The sequence below is a fragment of the Cibotium barometz genome, chromosome 11, assembly GCF_041138505.1.
Source record: "Cibotium barometz isolate CiBa-2024 chromosome 11, ASM4113850v1, whole genome shotgun sequence".
In the NCBI taxonomy this organism is placed as follows: domain Eukaryota; kingdom Viridiplantae; phylum Streptophyta; class Polypodiopsida; order Cyatheales; family Cibotiaceae; genus Cibotium; species Cibotium barometz.
The window spans coordinates 23825054-23843734 of NC_141056.1; the positions used below are offsets into that span (position 1 = coordinate 23825054).

At 42.8% G+C, this 18681-nt stretch overlaps 1 protein-coding gene across 3 annotated transcripts; it reads right to left on the minus strand.

Annotated features, from left to right (window-relative positions):
- Positions 1-1629: 1629 nt before the first annotated feature.
- Positions 1630-17724, minus strand: LOC147633931 (Cytokine-induced anti-apoptosis inhibitor 1, Fe-S biogenesi). Of its 3 annotated transcripts, none has more exons than XM_086804999.1 (9): positions 17588-17724; positions 17185-17364; positions 16762-16919; positions 16530-16625; positions 3020-3092; positions 2807-2926; positions 2506-2642; positions 2252-2326; positions 1630-1978 (listed from the first exon to the last, which is right to left on the minus strand). In XM_086804999.1, exons 2-9 carry the CDS (start codon positions 17324-17326, stop codon positions 1940-1942), a joined length of 840 nt encoding a protein of 279 aa, XP_086661125.1. In that variant the 5' UTR covers positions 17327-17364; positions 17588-17724; the 3' UTR covers positions 1630-1939. The 3 variants fall into 3 exon arrangements, with proteins under 3 accessions (XP_086661125.1, XP_086661124.1, XP_086661123.1); XM_086804998.1 differs by having other exon boundaries at positions 1630-1868; positions 2807-2932; XM_086804997.1 differs by having other exon boundaries at positions 2807-2932.
- Between the last annotated feature and the right edge of the window lie 957 nt (positions 17725-18681).

Genomic DNA, 18681 nt, shown 5'->3' on the forward strand with positions numbered 1-18681 from the left:
CTACCTGCTTGTCTTTCCCTTCTCTACATTGTCATGAATGTTAAGGTCCTTGTGTGATTTTGAGCACTATGCTCAAACATACGCCAAAGGTTGTGAGGTTGGAAAATGGCCACTTGTCTCTCTTCTATTTTGCTAAACAAATGGAAACCCTAATATGTATACATATATGCATATACACATTTATATATGCATGCTACGTGTGTGTGTGTGTGTGTGTGTGTACGTGATAGAAGAAGAAACGTGCACACATATGTATGTATGTATGTACTTTATAGAAGAAGAAGATGAGAATGAAGAGAACTGAGAAAAAGGAAAGAAAGGAAGAAGAAAAAGAGAAAAGAGAATGCATGGAAAAAGGATACAAACACCAAGACAACGATGACAAAAACAAAAACAAAAACAAAGATGCCACTACAAAGAAAAAAGCAAAAAGAGAAGGAAAATGTAAACAGATAGCAAAGAAAACAAACAGTCCCCCCCGCCTCCCGAAATAGCACACACACACACACACACACACACACACACACACACACACACACATATATATAAATAGAAAAGAACACACAACCACACAAGAAAAAAGAAAATATAAGTACACAAAGCCATGCAAGAAAAAAGATAGAAAACAAGACGAAGCTTTACCATTGGCTATGGCTAGCTATCATCACACCCCATCACCATCAACAATGAAATGGGAAGAAGTTGCGAAAGATAAATAAACCTAATGTTTTATCCTTCCTTGCATTATCATCAAGTTCTTCATGAGTGTGCTCTATAAAATCTAAATATTTTACCTTGTTAACACTCGTGTCCCTTTGTGAGTCTTTATTCCTGCTTGAGTTGGCAATGCACTTCACATAAAACATATGTGCATTTGCCTAAACCTAAGAACATAATCCCTGCACAAAAAATGTGCGGAAGGAATGCAGGTACACCAAGATACTTGGTCAAACTATCATTAAGATGCAGCTCATGGTTCTTAATCATTCGAAATTATGAGTGTCTATACACCCTAAACACGCCATCTACAACCATCCATGTATGTCTCTGGATAGGGGGAACATGAATCCCAGAGAGCAGTAGGCTTGGAAAGGGCTTGATTTCCTACCTTCATAAACATAAAAAAGGTCCTTGGTACTTCAAGTCACCTACTTGCCTACGAGACCACTAACAAAAAGTTAAAGATAGCTATTGAGAGGAAAAACAACATGGCTTCCATGCATGGAAGGAAGAAGTAAAACAGACGACGCATGGAAGGAAAGAAGTAAAACAGACAAGATCAAGCAGCTTTTCAAAGATTCAATTAAGATCTCAATGTTCTCAAAGCTTAAACAATCAACTAACATCTATGGTAAATCAAGCTCAGATCAAGTGTCCAAGCACAACACGACATGAGTGTCAGCCAAAGGTTCATTATCTCCAAATTCTTCAACAAGACACGTACACACCAATCATAATATTTCCCTTCTAAAGACCGTCATTAACTCAGACAGATTGCAGAATATATGCCACCTAAAAAACACAAAAAGTTGAGTTTTGACGTATATGTTAATACTCCTGAGAACAGGTGGGACTTCAGCATATGTCAATAACTACAAAGCAGTTTCTAGTTTGAAAAATTCACCCATATGAGCAAGGAAGGATCTTATTTTTATCACGAGTAATCAAGGGGTACTGTAGGCCCAAAATTCACCCCCAATTGCAAGGCTTTTAGTCAAGCATATGGCCTTTCCTATATTTGAGCCCCAAAAACTTTGCAGATTGCTGTTATGCGGGTCAAAAAAAGTGATCAAATATTTTTGGTGTGTGAAACATCACCACATTCACCATTAAACGTCAGCTGTCAATAGCATTCCAGAGAGAGTTATCTGAAAAAACACAAAAGAGGCTACAATCATGCTCATGTTTTGGTGTGTGTGAAACATCACCACATTCCCCACTAAACATCGGCTGTCAACAGCATTCCAGAGAGAGTTATCTGAAAAAACATGAAAAGGCTACAATCATGCTCATGTTTCTTTCACAACTCAACCCATTCCACATAGAACATGTTCACACACACACACAAGTATTCATACATCATGTGTGCACATCCTATGTGTTGAGAATTAGTATTCTATCCATATAAGCATATATAATCATTAGAACACTTATGGTGCGTCATGGGTGTGCCACTATGCTCAGACTTTTTTCATTCCTAGACCGTATTAAAAAGGGATATTTTTTTTTCCCATATTGATATTACAAGTACCTTCTCCCCAGGCTTGAATGGTGCCATGCCTTTGTATGGGCAAGTGCTGCATCGAAAAGCATCTCCAAGACCACACTGCCAAAACCAACAACCAAGCTTATTGCATACCCTGAGTTTATGCTTAGGAGATTAAGCATCTCAAATAAACAAAGGTATTAGCATCATAAAACCTAATCAACCTATCACATCTAGGTAGTCATCCATTCAAGAAAATCACTTGTATGCGTTTAAACAAAAAGAGAGGGGCAACTTACATTTCCACAAGCAGATTGAGGGTTGTTGAGTTCCTCAGTTGTCAATGACAGTTTTCCGGAGCTTTCCATTTCCGCACGACCACATGTGCAATTTTTGCAGGCTTTTCTTCCAGACTTGCCAACTTCGCAATCATCAGCTGCCATAAAGAAAGTATGAGACAAAATAAGTTCAAAATATTAAAGAATATGCTCATAAACATAGACAAAATATGCTCTAGAAAATACTCAAAATATACTCTTAACACATTGTAAAAAAATCTCTGAAATCCACTACTGAAGTAACAGGCATTGAAAAACGCACCTTTGGGTAGCTCTGGCCTCTTCAAGTCCTCTTCTGTAAGTAGAGAGTCTTCATCGATTAAATCATAGTCATCAACATTGTCAAAGGCTGGCAGCTTGACTGTTCCAATGCCACTAGAACCTGAAACTGAAACATTAACTTGCTATAATTCAAAAAAAAGAAGCTTTATAAACAGTACCTGTAACTTCTAGGTATCCAGGTCCAAACTTATACCTTGCGGTGCAGTCAGTTTCTTTTTTAAGCTAAATGAAACTCCAGTCTCCCAAGTTGGCTTCACGGCCTTTATCTAAACATAAGTACAAACATCAAAACCACCCTCTTCAACAGAACTAGGAGCTCAGAGAAAAAGATTTTACACCAAAAGAAGTAATGAACCAAAAATGCCATGCTTGCTCTCTCTCTCTCTCTCTCTCTCTCTTTCTCTCCACACAGGAAGTAGACTTGGGTTGTTTTGCTTGGGTTTGCCATGTTTGTACTTCATCTCCATGTCATGCGATGGAAAGAGAAAAACCATAGGCTGAGATCTGCCCTATTGTCTACACATCCTTTGCAAAGTTCAGTGGCAAGAGCTAGGCATAAAACTGTGTTTTAAATTCAGGCCATGTGTGGGCAGCACTTCCGTCCAGAATTTTGCATGGTGACCAATCATTGGCCGTGTCTTTCAAGTGCATCCCCACAAGCCTAAACATAGGATTTTCCACAAAATCTTCATTACAAAAGGAAATCTCAAACTGTCATATGGAAGCAAGTGCCTAGTGGTATCCATCTTACCATTGAAGTTCTCAAACTTCACATTCTTGTTGTCATGTGAATCCATTAATCCCAATGCTCATAGACATGTATATTCTCATTAGCAAATATATGGGCAGATTTAGGGGTAGATTTTGTAGCCTTGCAAGCTCCCGGAAGTGCCCAAGACATAGCCCAATGGTTGGGACACCTTTTGGGCATAGTTTGGACACAAAATATGACTTTTTGGACAATGTTTTGTGGCAAAAATAGGCAAAACCGACTTGATTACGAATTCATACCTTTTTTCTATAAATAGGATCACTAGGCATTCATTAGGATTTGGCAAGATCATTGTATATATAGCACGTTTTTGGCAATGTTTGTATCACCTTGTGTTATAAAAGGCTTTGTAATTTCCTGGATTACCTTGTTTTGAGTGGGATGATGTGGACAGAAGTGATGTGATATAATGTGGATAGAATGCATGTGATGGGATGGTTATGAGAATGAACGTGGTGGATATGAATGAATGAATGTGATGGATATGAATGAATGTGATGTGATGGATGTAAATGGATGTGATGTAAATGAATGTGATGGACGTGAATAGACGTGATGTGATGTGAATCGGAATGTGAATGAATGAGATGTGATGTCATGTGAATCGGGATGTGAGTGAATGAGATGTGATGTAAATTGGGATAGATGTGATATGTGATGTGAATGAATATGATGTGATGAGATGTGGATACGGGTAGATACGAGTGGATGAGATCTAATGCGGATAAATGAGAAAAAACGTGATGAGATGAAAAATGATGTGATGAGAATGGGAATACATATGAAATAAATAAAGATTGTTGTGGAACAATGTGGAAAGATGAGAGTTCGTTATAGAAACTATATTTATGACATGTTTTTAAATGACTATTTTATGTCAAAAATGCTAGGGAAGCATTTTGACAATCTTGTGAATGAGATCGTGGAGACCTATCTGATAAAGTTGCAACAGCTAACGGAGAGTCAACGGAGAACGTCTCGCGTAGAACAAAATTTAAGTACAAAGTACAACTTGTCGAATCCTCTACCAATAGGATCCCTCAAAGCTTTCACCCAGGACTTCCAAATAAAAACTCTCGTTATTACAGCAAAGCATTCCATAGAGAAGACACACCTGTACGACACCTCTCTACTTGAAAAGATCTTCTCCATCGCTATCATGGGTCCCACAACCCTTTTCCAAACAGCAATAGGGCTGTACCAAACCTCATGTCCTTCCTATAGTCACAGCTTGCATGTAACCTCGAGAAAACTAAAACCTGTTCACATGAATCCAGAGACATGTTCTCCATATGAAACCAAAGACCTGTATCCGATAAACCATAGACCTGTATCCATAAACCATAGGCATGTTTCCTCAAATCATAGTCATGTTTTCTCTCGAAAACCAATGTCCCGTTTCCATGACAGATAAACACACATATGCACCATCCAATCACGGTGCCAAAAACCTAGAGAGAGAAAGATAGAGGACGTGTCAAGCAATCCCTAAATACACATAAGTCCAAGTCGAAGAGCAACACACATCTCTTCCAAGAACATCATCCTGTACATATGTAGCTTGATCCTCTGCATCCTATTCTCGTAAACAAAACCTGCTAGCGAAGAGAGAGAGAGAAAGAGAGAGAGAGAGAGAAAGAAAAAGATCTCTTGACTGGTGCAGGTGCCTTCAGTCGAGGCTCAAAAAGGCGTAGTGTCCTCAAAGGCGGTCTGCTGCCCTGTAACAAATAGGTACTGTATGCAAGGGGACGAAAGGTATCCAGTGAGCTTACCCATAGACCCGCTTCCATCATGCTGGTCTAAGCCTGTCCAGTCTGGCTGTGGAGATGCCTCAGCGATGCGGTCTGCTCCATGCTGCAGAAAACCACCCACCTGGCCGTCACATGCAAGTGACCTGCTCCACGACCACCAGCACTTCGCCAGATTTGTTGCTGCGTGCCCATCCTCTCGTGCCCATCCTTTGCACTGCCTTCCAACACCTGGCGTCCACCTAGTTACCCGACTGGCTGTCCGCCTAATTGACGCCTGCCTGGCTGCCCACCTGTCTGGTCGCTGGTTGTTGTTGGCAGCCCGTGCACATAGCACGTTTGGTGTCCTTTCGCTGGCAGCAACCCGCCTCGCATCCAGAGCTGTTCACAGCCCACCTGGCTGTAGCCATGCGCACAGCCTGTCCACTTGTACCACACGCTGACCACACCTTGAATCCACACGACGACCCCTGCCCTCTTCAGCTCCGCCACGGTCCACCCTTCGATTTATAAAGGGACGATGCACTTTCTCAAAAACGCCAAAAGCAAGAATTAAAAACGCATGCCCATAATAATACTTTTAAATCATCAAAGGCTTTAAAAACCTTGTGAATTTTAAAGTCCCTTTTTGTCCCCTTTCACACTTGGGCTGGCCACACTTATGAATTTCCTTTTCATATCTATTGATGCATGTCCACATTGTCCATCCCGTGCCCGTGCCCACCTGCTTGTTGTCCAGAGGGAAAAACACAGGGTCGTAACATACCTCCCTCTTGAAAAATAGCAAGCGTTCTCGATTGCACTCAATAACACAGTAAGCATCCAAAAGATTTCCCATATGACCAAAGCAATGCACCTCTAGTGCATCTGGGCGATGAAACAATCATCCTGAACAATAAGGTCACACTGTCACGTCGAAGTGACAAACAACTCTTGCTTGTTCCTTCAGAACTTGTAGCAAAAGTCTAAAACCAAGTGGAAACACGTAACCTATGTTAGCCAAAAATAAAACTATGCATCATACTACATATAACAAACATATGCATAACACATATATGCATTCGCAAACAATATGCTCCTCAAGATGCTCTACGCACTCCAAAATAACAGTCTAAGGGTTGCTTGCAAGCCTTACACCCATGTATATCCCGCAAGACCCATGACTGATGGTACAACATGAGCATATGAAAGCACTCAACGCATCTAAACTATACATCTGTTTCCACATATGTCCCTCTTGATGCTTTACCCACTCTACTTATGGCCATCCTGAAGGAGCCACACTCAATGATACACCATGAACATGGTAAAGTACCTGATGTATCATACCGACATACATGCATCACACCACACATTCCCGAGTATTACTCAATGTATTCTCAATGGGTACCAGGATCCAATGGCACCAGAATACAATAATACCTCAAAAGGTGTATGCACAAATAGAGTTCAATCCATATATCCATGAACCAAACCAACTCTAGGACTGCTCGCAAGACTTATGTCCTTCATAGAGTCTCGAAGTGTTAGCTCGGTTTGCTGCAAACTTTGAGCTCAACCAAACCATGCCATTCCAAAGGAGACCAACTCCACAAATAGCATCGTCTCAATATCCAATTGACCAACACCCTGGTCAAGAACAGCCAGAACCATATGTCAACATCCCAATCTTCCTCAGTCATACCTTAGTTCCAAAGGCAAAAACCATCCATAGTTGCAGTTATAGTTCATGGTGCGACCAACTGTGAACCATACCTAACTTTACCATCTCATGTGACTAGTACACAATATCATAGAAGTCCCATAAGCACATGTACTATCAGCCTCCAGTACCTCGGGTGAATACAAAGATGTCACCAAGCGACTCCTAGATAACAATTGAGCCTATCTGTAACAAGGGAGCGGAGGTGCTACCCCCCTCTTGAGCATCAAGCAATGCTCTAGACCCATGCTCTGCTGAACCTGAATGAGCCGTAACAAGAGTTGGCTCCAACTCAAAGGCATCAAGATAAAGCTGCAATACCTAGGGTGAATCTGCTTAGTCACCCTCCTCCATCCTCTTCGCATCCATCGGTGAATAGTTCTTGAACTTCACAAGATAGCGATGGGAAACTTTACCTTGTACCTTTCTTTCCTTGTGTGGCAGTATCTGCTCGGGAATAAGAACCTCATCAAGTTCCTCCGCTTCTGTCTCAGCCTCATCTGATACATCCTCAGGCACCCAAAACCTACTTGCACTTCACCCAAGTGGTAAGCACAAGTCCCTAATGAAGCATAGTAGATCACCACTGCTAAACATAGAAAGAAGCTGCCTTCCGAACCCATGAAGCCTCCGTGAAGATACCACCGATGACAAATGTCGAAAGCCATAGCCTTCAACCCATCTTTTGCACCATAACACTTCAACTACTTCTACTTCCTGTCCTTGGTGTCTTTTCTCCTGAGCTTCATCTTTAGCTTTTGCTCTTCACCTCATATAGGCAAAGACGTACAATCCTGCACTGTCTCCTGCACTTCCTTTTCACTTTCCACATGTTGAGGCTTTTGATGTGACAACCACGGGCTCGCCTCCTTGAGAAAGTAGACGATATCCCAGCGATGGAACCATGAAACCGGCCTTCAAAAACTTGACGGGCGGTGAAATAAACACTCGCACACAAAACACTTCATCACCCATGGGGACCTCGAAAAGGAAACAAACAAGGGAAGCTAGAGTGCTCCTGCAAATAGTACAAGGACACCGATTGGCCCCAAAACGCACTAGCACCCCTTGCGATATTTCTTTACTTGAACAAAATTTGAGTACAAAGTACAACTTCTCGAATCCTCTATCAATAGGATCCCTCGAAGCTTTCACCAAGGACTTCCAAATAAAAACTCTCGTTATTACAGCAAAGCATTCCATAGAGAAGACACACCTGTACGACACCTCTCTACTTGAAAAGATCTTCTCCATCGCTATCATGGGTCCCACAACCCTTTTCCAAACAGCAGTAGGGCTGTACCAAACCTCATGTCCTTCCTATAGTCACAGCTTGCATGTAACCTCGAGAAAACTAAAACCTGTTCACATGAATCCAGAGACATGTTCTCCATATGAAACCAAAGACCTGTATCCGATAAACCATAGACCTGTATCCATAAACCATAGGCATGTTTCCTCAAATCATAGTCATGTTTCCTCTCGAAAACCAATGTCCTGTTTCCATGACAGATAAACCCACATATGCACCATCCAATCACGGTGCCAAAAACCTAGAGAGAGAAAGATAAGAGGACGTGTCAAGCAATCCCTGAATACACATAAGTCCAAGTCAAAGATCCACACACATCTCTTCCAAGAACATCATCCTGTGCATATGTAGCTTGATCCTCTGCATCCTATTCTCGTAAACAAAACTCGCTTGCGAAGAAATGAAATGAAACGAAATGTTATATTAACCTCTTCAAAAGGCCATAATGACCTATGAGACCAAAAAGTTACATCATGGTGCATCTGATACAATGTCTGGATAAAAAACCAGAAAATGAAAAATATAGATGATACTACTGGCACCTAGAAAATGAAACTCGGGTGGTGCGGGTGCCTTCAGTCGAGGCTCAAAAAGGCATAGTGTCCTCAGAGGCGGTCTGCTGCCCTGTAACAAATAGGTGCTGTATGCAAGGGGGCGAAAGGTATCCAGTGAGCTTACCCATAGACCCGCTTTCATCATGCTGGAAAGGTATCCAGTGAGCTTACTCGTAGACCCGCTTCCATCATGCTGGTCTAAGCCTATCCGATCTGGCTGTGGAGATGCCTCAGCGATGCGGTCTGCTCCATGCTGCAGAAAACCACCCGCTTGGCTGTCACATGCAAGTGACCTGCTCCACGACCGCCAGCACCTAGCCAGATTCGCTGCTGCGTGTCCATCCTCTGCACTACCTTCCCACACCTGGCGTCCACCTGGCTGTCCGCCTAGCTGACGCCTGCCTGGCTACCCACCTATCTGGTCGCTGGTTTGCTAGCAGCCCGTGCACATAGCACGTTTGGTGTCCTTTCCCTGGCAGCAACCCGCCTGGCGCCCAGAGTTGTTCACAGCCCGCGTGGCTGTAGCCACACACAGCCCGCCTGGTTGTAGCCATGCACACAGCATGCCCGCTTGTTCCACACAATGACCACACCTTGACTCCACACGGCGATCCCTGCCCTCTTCAGCTCCGCCACCCTTCGATTTATAAAGAGACGATGCGCTTTCTCAAAAACGCCAAAAGCAAGAATTAAAAACGCATGCCCATAATAATACTTTTAAATCTTCAAAGGTTTTAAAAACCTTGTAAATTGTAAAGTCCCTTTTTGTCCCCTTTCACACTTGGGCTGGCCACACTTATGAATTTCCTTTTCATATCTACTGATGCCTGTCCACATTGTCCATCCCGTGCCCGCGCCCGTGCCCACCTGCTTGTTGTCCACAGGGAAAAACACAGGGTCGTAACAGAGGGTGTCTAGAAGGGCTGAGGAATCTTATGTGTGGTCACGCTCCATTTGTAGGCTTGATTGTGATTCGTTGTATCACGCCAAGTACGACCACTGTGATCTTTTGCATCACATGGGCCAGTGAGCCCAAATCACCATTAAGTATGAAGGTCACTTCATAAGATGTTTGCAGTCATCTCCTGTCTGTACACTATGTCAGGGCCTCTGTTGTAGGTGTGCCCGCCCGTTTTTGGTGTCTCCCCATTTTTCCTCACTCTGTATTTTTTCCCATTTTTCTAGAGCTGTGTGGGCTGTCAGCTGTGCCCAGGTGTCTGGCCGACTAAGTATGTGTTGCCCGTGTGATCTGGTGCTGCTCGACTGTACCCAACTACTGGCCAACTGAGTTTTTCTACAGGTCGTGGGCACCAAGGCAGCAGTCGGCTCATTCTGAGCTAGCCGACTAGCAACCAAGGGCCATATAAAATGGCCCCTTGCCCTCACACCTCTTCATTGTATATTTCCGGGATTTATTGGTGTATATAGCAGAGTTACACTAGCTTCTCTCTCTCTTTCATCTGTGTATTGCTCTCTACAACAGTTGTCTTCATTTCCGCTGTGCATTCTAACATAAGATACCACCTTTGCTCCGAAGACCATCCACAAAACGTTGAACTTGGTCTTCGAGAACATGAGCATAGGTTAAAAACGTGCCAAGAAGTCCATTACTTGCTCACCCAACTTCTAGGCAAAGCACTCCCATTGCCACTTAAGCTCAAGGTAATAGTCCAAAGATACAAACTCCTTCAGGACCGCCTTGCGGCAATCAACCCTATAAGAAACGGAATGCTAGTCTTCCCACCACAATAGGTTCAAAGCCATACGCACCAAATGGAGCTGAAAAACATCTGAACCACTTGCTGCTAGCAACAGAGCAAACATCTCATCGGTCCAATTAGTGATGACTTCTCCGTCCATCTTCCCATTAAACTTGCAAGGCTTTAAAAGCTTCAATAACTAAGTTCGTTCCTCACAAGGAATGGAGGAAGAACTCTACAAACCAATAATCCCCCGCCATCGAGCCGATGAAGGTGAGTGGGAACTATCCGAAGAGACTCCACCAAGGAGACCATCCGACACGATGGGCGTCTCTCTCGTCACCTATGCACAAGCGCAAAATGACAACTATTGGAATTGTACGCAACCTACCAGCAAAGGAGTCATCCAAGAAGTTTCGCCAACCGTCCTTAGAATCGTCAAGCCCTTACCGAGAAACACGAGCCTTGGTAGACACCAAATCCGGAAGAACAAGCACTCAGAGTGCCGGCTCTATTCTATAGAGACGATTAGATATTCTGATATTGTCTTCACGCTTGCTTTTAGACCCTAAAGTAAATCTACAAGTTATGTCGGATCCATAAAAAATAGACCAGAACCAATGATAGCGAGGATTGCAACACTTCACACTAGGAAAGGATGAGTGGGCATGAAAGTGGCAACACACCAACAATACCAAAAAGAACCCAAATAGTGACTTTTCCTAAACCTGACTTGTGCACTCCTAGAGACTAGGGCTCTATCCTGATAAGGTAGCCTACGCACAAAGGTGATGAAAAGAAAAAAGTTTGACAATTCTCTAGGCTCCAATACCGATTGTAGAACAGTCGTGCCTATGTGCTAGGAATCAAACACACAACTCCTAAAAACTTTTGTTCTATACTATGTACAAGAATGAAGTATTACAGCTGGAATTCAAGTACAAGAGATAACTGAAATTCGAGTACAAGAGATAACCAAGAATGAAAACATCAATTTTTAGTTCCTCCTCACTGCTGTAGAAGAGGATCAACAAATCTTTGAGGTTAATTTGGGCACTACTAAAGATCAAAAGCCAATAAAGATAACTGTAAAACTTATTTACCCAAAATTAGATTAAATGGAAGGAGTATTTTTATCAAAACCCGATATTCTTATATAGAACCAATTCTTTATCTATTATGGTTAGGAAAGAATGAAATTCATAAAGATGAAATTTTCTTACGGTTAGAAGCTCAATAAATGTTTATCTGAAGAAAATCCTTGTTAAAACTAAACCGAATGATTTTGGTTAGGCCACGACTATGAGAGGGATGGTCAGTAAACTACTTGTCCATCTTTCGATCTGAATCAAGCAAAAATTTCGTCACCAATTCCAGTGTTTAATGTCAAAAAATTGAAAGCATTATTATTTTGGGAATTTAAGAATGTATTGGCTTGAGAATACGCTAGTCTTAAAAGAGTAGATATAGTAGTTTTTTAGCATGAAATTCCTATGGTGCTAGATACAAAACCAGAGGTATCACATGAATCCAAACTATGCAAACAAGGTAAAGGAGAAGATTGATAGTTAATTAGAAGCAAGATTCATCATGCAAGTCACAAGTAGTGCCTAGCTATCTCCTTAACCATGTACTGCAAAGAGACGCGCTGTAGGCTCTAAATTGCTAAGAGTTTGCAAATGATAATGATAATTTTTCGCTATGCGTATATATATGCACCTCATGTGTTGGTCAACCACTAGAAACTACTGTCAACCTATTTCTATTAACCACAACCTACATTTCTTGATGCCGACCACCACATGGCAAAGTTGTCTGCCTAGACTGCTGCACATTGGTGCGCACACTGCCCAATGCTTGCGCACATTGCCCAAGGCCATATGGCACTGCTACAAGAGAGGGGTGTCACACTTGGAATGCTTTATGGTCAAAGGCATGCAATACAAGATTGTCAAAACAACATGGACATCATGTATGTTTGCAAGAATGTTCATCAAGGTACTTGTAGTGAATTCCTTATGTGTGTCCAAGCACGTATCTTGAGATGCGGTGGACAGCCATACAAACATCTTAAGATCAAAATGCTATGAATAGCGTCTCAGAAAGACATAGGATGTGCATGGAGTTGCCATGTATGTAATGTGGATTCTCTCCAAATTTAGGAAACCCTGCCATGTTGATGGCTTGGTGGAGCAAGTTTGGAGCTCGTTTGTGATACGAATTGGATATGTATCGTGAACACATACGAGGCATGGCAAATGCCCATGTTGGCTTTATGGCTAAAAGCCGTTGAATAGTAGATGGTGTATGCTATCAAGAACTTATGACCGAGGATCATGGATATTTTGTTCGTTGCAAGATTGGACTAGTGGTGGGTTACTGTTTGTTGCATGGCGAAAGCCTTGCTATACTAATTCACAACCCTAAGCATGATTAAGAACATTGATGCTAATTAACACATGATTAAGACAGAGGAGAGAGAAGAAGAGAGAGATTAGGTGTCAGGTTTTCTTGTATTACTATGGTACAAAAAGGTAGCTTGATGCTTGTACATGATGTAGGGTTATGGTCAGCCCCATAGGAGTGACCTAGGCCCCTTCTACATGAGTCTTATTGAAACTAGATGTATGAATGCTCAACTAATGACCTAATGAATGCTGAAATCTGATGTATGCTTATATACATGAGTCTTATTGAAACTAGATGTATGATTGCTCAACTAACGACCTAATGAATGCTGAAATCTGATGTATGCTTATATACATGAGTCTTATTGAAACTAGATGTATGATTGCTCAACTAACGACCTAATGAATACTGAAATCTGATGTATGCTTATATACATGTGGGAGGATGCAGTCGGCAAGTAACAACTACAGTCGGCCTGTTTTGTGGGACAAAATTCCAGGATTAAATTCATTAATGTTGCGCTTGCTTATACCTTTGTCCACACCTTCTGCCATGCATGTTGATGCCAACCCTGCCTGCTGCACAGGGCTTTGCTGCCAACCAACAGCCCCTTGTGACTTCCCATAATGTGGTTGCTGCTGCTTATGATGTACTGCTGCTGCTGCTGCTGCTCCTGATGATGATGATGATGATGTGCTGATAAAGATGCTGCTGATGATACTGATGCTGATGCTGTAATGCTAATGATAAAGTTGATGGTCCTGATGCTTAGCTACTGGTGATGGTCCTAATGCTTAGCTACTGGTGATGTTAATGCTAATGTTCTAACTACTGCACTAACCAAGGATTAAGCTAGTTCATGCTGAAGATTAGCCATGGCACGGGCATGCACGTGACATTCCTTTCTACTAAACTTGATGACGGGGTGGAGACTCTGTCATCCTTCCTCCTTGACTTTGAACTGCTACTGCTTTGCTGACTTTGACTAATATTTTTGGTCTGAACACCTTCACTCCTGATCTCCACTTCCAAGTCTTTGATGAAGAACTGAGCATCTGTTCACTACTGCCCCCATGCCTACTTTCCCTTAACCTTGACACAACGCTGGGTCGCCTGCCGGAACTGATCATGCATGTTGCTAGGCCTTTGGAACTGATCTGAGGGCTTAATGAGGTACTGGGTATGCATACCTACCCTCAGGGGATGCTTCCTCTGGCTTCACCTGTTTTGCAGACCACTCCTGCTAATCTGTTGCATCCAATCTGCTGGAACCGTGCACCTTCCTTGGGACATAGCTTAGTGGGCTGAGCTCGAATGATCTGATACCAATGTTGCATGGGCGGAAGCCTTGCTATACTGATCCACAACCCTAAGCATGATTAAGAACATTGATGCTAATTAACACATGATTAAGACAAAGAGGAGAGAACAAGAGAGAGATTAGGTGTCAGGATTTCTTGTATTACTATGGTACAAAAAGGTAGCTTGATGCTTGTACATGATGTAGGGCTATAGTCACCCCCATAGGGGTGACCTAGGCACTTCTACATGAATCTTACTGAAACTACACGTATGAATGCTCAACTAATGACCTAATGAATGCTGAAATCTGATGTATGCTTATATACATGTGGGAGGATACAGTCGGCCTGTTTTGTGGGACAAAATTCCAGGATTAAATCCATTAATGCTACGTAGTACGCTTGCTTATACCTTTGTCCACACCTGCTGCCATGCATATTGATGCCAACCCTGCCTACTGCACAGAGCTTTGCTGCCAGCCGACAGCCCCCCGTGACTTCCCATAATGTGGTTGCTGCTGATTTTGATGTACTGCTGTTGCTGCTCCTGATGATGATGATGTGCCCAACTTTCTAGTTTACTTTCAAGACCCTATTACAATATTCAGTGTTCAATTCACTTTTCCTCGATTCTGATGAAGATGCTGCTGATGATAACGATGATGATACTGATGCTGTAATGCTAATGATGAAGTTGATGGTCTTGATGCTTAGCTACTGGTGATGTTAATGCTGATGCTTCCCTAACTACTGCACTAACCAGGGATTAAGCAGTTCATGCTGAAGATTAGCCATGGCAAGGATGTGCACGTGACTGTTTTTATTAGCCATGTGGACATGCGGGCAATGTGACTGGTGGATAGTTGCATACTCGTAAGTGTGTCTTGGCTTACACGAAGCAAGGCTAAACAGCACGTGAAGCCACCGGGAGCGTTGGGAGAATTATGGCTAGAAGCCTTAATAACTATGAGCATGCGAACATGATGGATACATGTTTGTGAGTGTCTTTTGGTCTAGATTTCTTTTTAGTTGCGGGCAAGTGATTAGAAGTTGGTAGAATGTCACACACCCCTAAATTCTCGGGCCATGCAAAGCATGCTTGGGCATGCGGACACATAGTAACACGAAACATTTCGTCATTTTGAAGGTTTTGTTTCGTCTGTTTTGGATGAAACGCAAAGGTTTCAAAACGACACTTCTCATATGCACATACCAAATTTATAACATAGCCAACAGAAAGATGAAGTTGCATTTTTGGGGACTAGTGGGTATGAAACTCATGATTTTGGAAGGAGGTTTTTTGGTATTTTCAAAATTTGGGAAAGAAAAGGAGAGAAAGAGAGGAGGAAAGAAAGAAGTTGGAAGGGAAGAGGGTGAAACGTTTCATTTTGTTTCAAAACGTTTCGTGCCATTTCGAAAGGGTGAAACATGTTTTTATGTTATTATGTGCGGGCATGACCCATATGGAGTCAAAGGGCACAGCTGAATGTTTTGAATCTCGGGAAGGGCCCATGGATATTCTTGGACGGTACCTATTTGGATTTCGGGTCTTGTACAAGTGGAAATACTGTCAACGCTACGCGATCCTTGGTGCCTGTGTGTAATTCCGGCCATGTACACCTGATGAACATAGATGGCATGCAGAATCAAGGGATCTGCACGCATGTTTTAACTCCGTGACGTGCTTCTCCTGGACGCCTTCCTCTAAATAGGCGGGGTCAGCCCAGCTTCCGGGCCCTAGTGCGGTGTTTTGTACAATTCTTCTTTTATGGCTGTGTTATGTCATGCTAAATACTCTTAATCTTGTTTATGATTAATGATTCCAAAACACGCACCCGTTGTTACAGCCCCCATCACCCCCACATGCACACAGAATCCTCATAGAAAAGACAAGGTCCCTCCAAAAAAATGCCACCATCCCCAAAGACCCAGGCCCTCCACATCCTTCAACCCCACTAGCACGGGAGGTGTACACTAGGAATCCTGGAAGAAGACAAATTGTGAAACTCTAAGAATCAGGCCCTAATTAACAGATCAGATAGATCTTTTTGTTCAGAAATTCTTGGTATGCTTCTTAGAGAGGAAATCAGCCTACTTGCAGATTAGTCAATTTGAAACCAACCACGAGTACCCTCTTCACCAGAATTCATTATTACAATACCTACGCATGAAACAGAAGTGGTGTGGGTTTTAAAAAAGACATACCATGACATATAGGTTCACATCCTCAGCATATCCTGAACATTGTTGTGAGTTGATATACCCTGCTAGTAGAAGGTTTCGCTCCAAATTTCCTTTATTCTGTGCACAGAAAGGTGAGCAGTTATGTGTTATGCACTACCATAAGAACAAGATACCCAATTGTCGCCTCACCTTAAAATCAAAGTCCTACGCATATAACGGGGTTGGATAATGGATTGCATCATTTTTCACTCACTTGATTGTCTTTGGTTTGAGGTTCCTGCACCACCAAGACTCCTCCTGGCTTCAAAATCCTTGCTAAATCTGCTAGGCGTGTCCTGGAGTGGAACCCAGGGTTCTGGGACAGAGACACTAGAGCATCTAAGGATGAAGTCTCCAGCTTCAGGTCTCCACCTGTGAAAAGGAAAAAAAAAAACTCATCGAATGAAAAGCATTAAGTCTGGTTACAAAATGTCCACTGCCAGTGAGTTTGACAGGCAAGATTGCCTGTCCATCCTTCTTGGGCGGTCATGATGGGCGCCCACTGACAGGCAGAGCGGTTTTGTAACCTGCCCTACATCAAGAGAAAGCTTGCAAAACGTAGTGATATTCACATCATTAGAGTCGTGCTGGAGGTAAAAAGAAAAACATGTGAGATGCCATCAATAGAGAGGCAAACCAAGTAATGAAGCCTGCGTGATGACAGCTACACGTTTCCCACCATCAACTTTGTCCTCGAAGGTCTGCAGTGCCCACAGTATAGCGATGGCGGGAAGCGAGACGTCATCGGTGAGGATAACCACAGCAGGCTGGGAGGCCATCCTTGAAATCAAAAGATGCAAAGTTCGTGGTAGAAACCCTATATCACCAATCAGGTCAAGGCATCATGTTAGTAACAGAAACCCTAGGTTTCGTCAGAAAAGATGTATGATTCCTTTGCCTTGGATTATCAGAAACCCTAAGTTGCCAATTAGGTCAAAATATCGTGTTAATAACAGAACCCTTAAGTTATGCAGCCACAGGTTCAAAAATCACGGACACAGCAGGCAGACAGATGATACACAGAGAGAGCAAAGACTTACTTGCTAAGGCCTTCGAAGGAAATCCAGCAAAACACTGGCAACCCAAAATACGCTACGGTTTTGAAATGGCTCTCTTCGGTGGAAGTGGCCGGTGCTGATGAATTTGCTAATTTTATTATTTGAAAATTTTATAATCTTCGATGGATGCATTAATATTCACTCTGTTTTTTATGGTGTATATTCACTCTTTTTTTTATGGTGTATTAATTAATGCCGCTATTAAATAATAAACCATCGACCTTACCCGTCTACACCTATCTACACCTCTCGCCCACTTCACCACCTCCTCGCTCTGGCTCTATTTCATCGGACTTGCCACCGCCCACTTACACGCCTCCTCGCCTACCTTTGCCTCACCTGCTGGCACTACTTTCAAGTTTCAGACGTTGTCCCAAAGGCCGACGGCCGAATGAGATTTTGTCAGAACAGCTTTCAATCACCAGCATCTGCCATCTCAGTCTAATCTTGGCCCCCTCGAGCGCGTAGCCACCCTATCCCCCTTCCTATTCACTGGCCACTGCGCAGACTTTCTATCCACCAACCTTTTGTTTTTTTTCGTACACACCCGGGGCCCACTCAAGTGGGTGGAGCCGATTGATGTATTAAAGAAAGTTAGTTCATCACAAGAAGAACAAAGTCCGTGTTTAGATAATTGGAAGATTCCGCACAAAGTGGCCGATATTCGTGAAACGAATCTGATACCACTTTCCAGTGTTTTTTTTTACGTATCATCTCTAATTTGGTTTAAGATCATGTTTTTTAGAAGGGATTTCTATCTTTAACATTTTCGTGCATGATAATCTACTAATTCTCGTGGACTATTGTTTTTTGGTTTCTTTCAGAGCCTTGAGGTGATTTCTGTGCAGAGGAGAGAGAGAGAGAGAGAGAGAGAGAGAGAGAGAGATTTTGAGATTCGGGCTGGCCGTCCTTAGGCAGGGAACGCCAGATAGAGAACGTGATTTATGCCCTTTGGGAGCCATTTGGTAAAACCCACAGTGGATGAGATTTAGAAGAGGCGTACCCGAGATAGCCGTGACATCCAGCGTGGTGGTTGGGTGGATGGGCGTCGGAGGAAAGCCCTATTGGCTAGATTT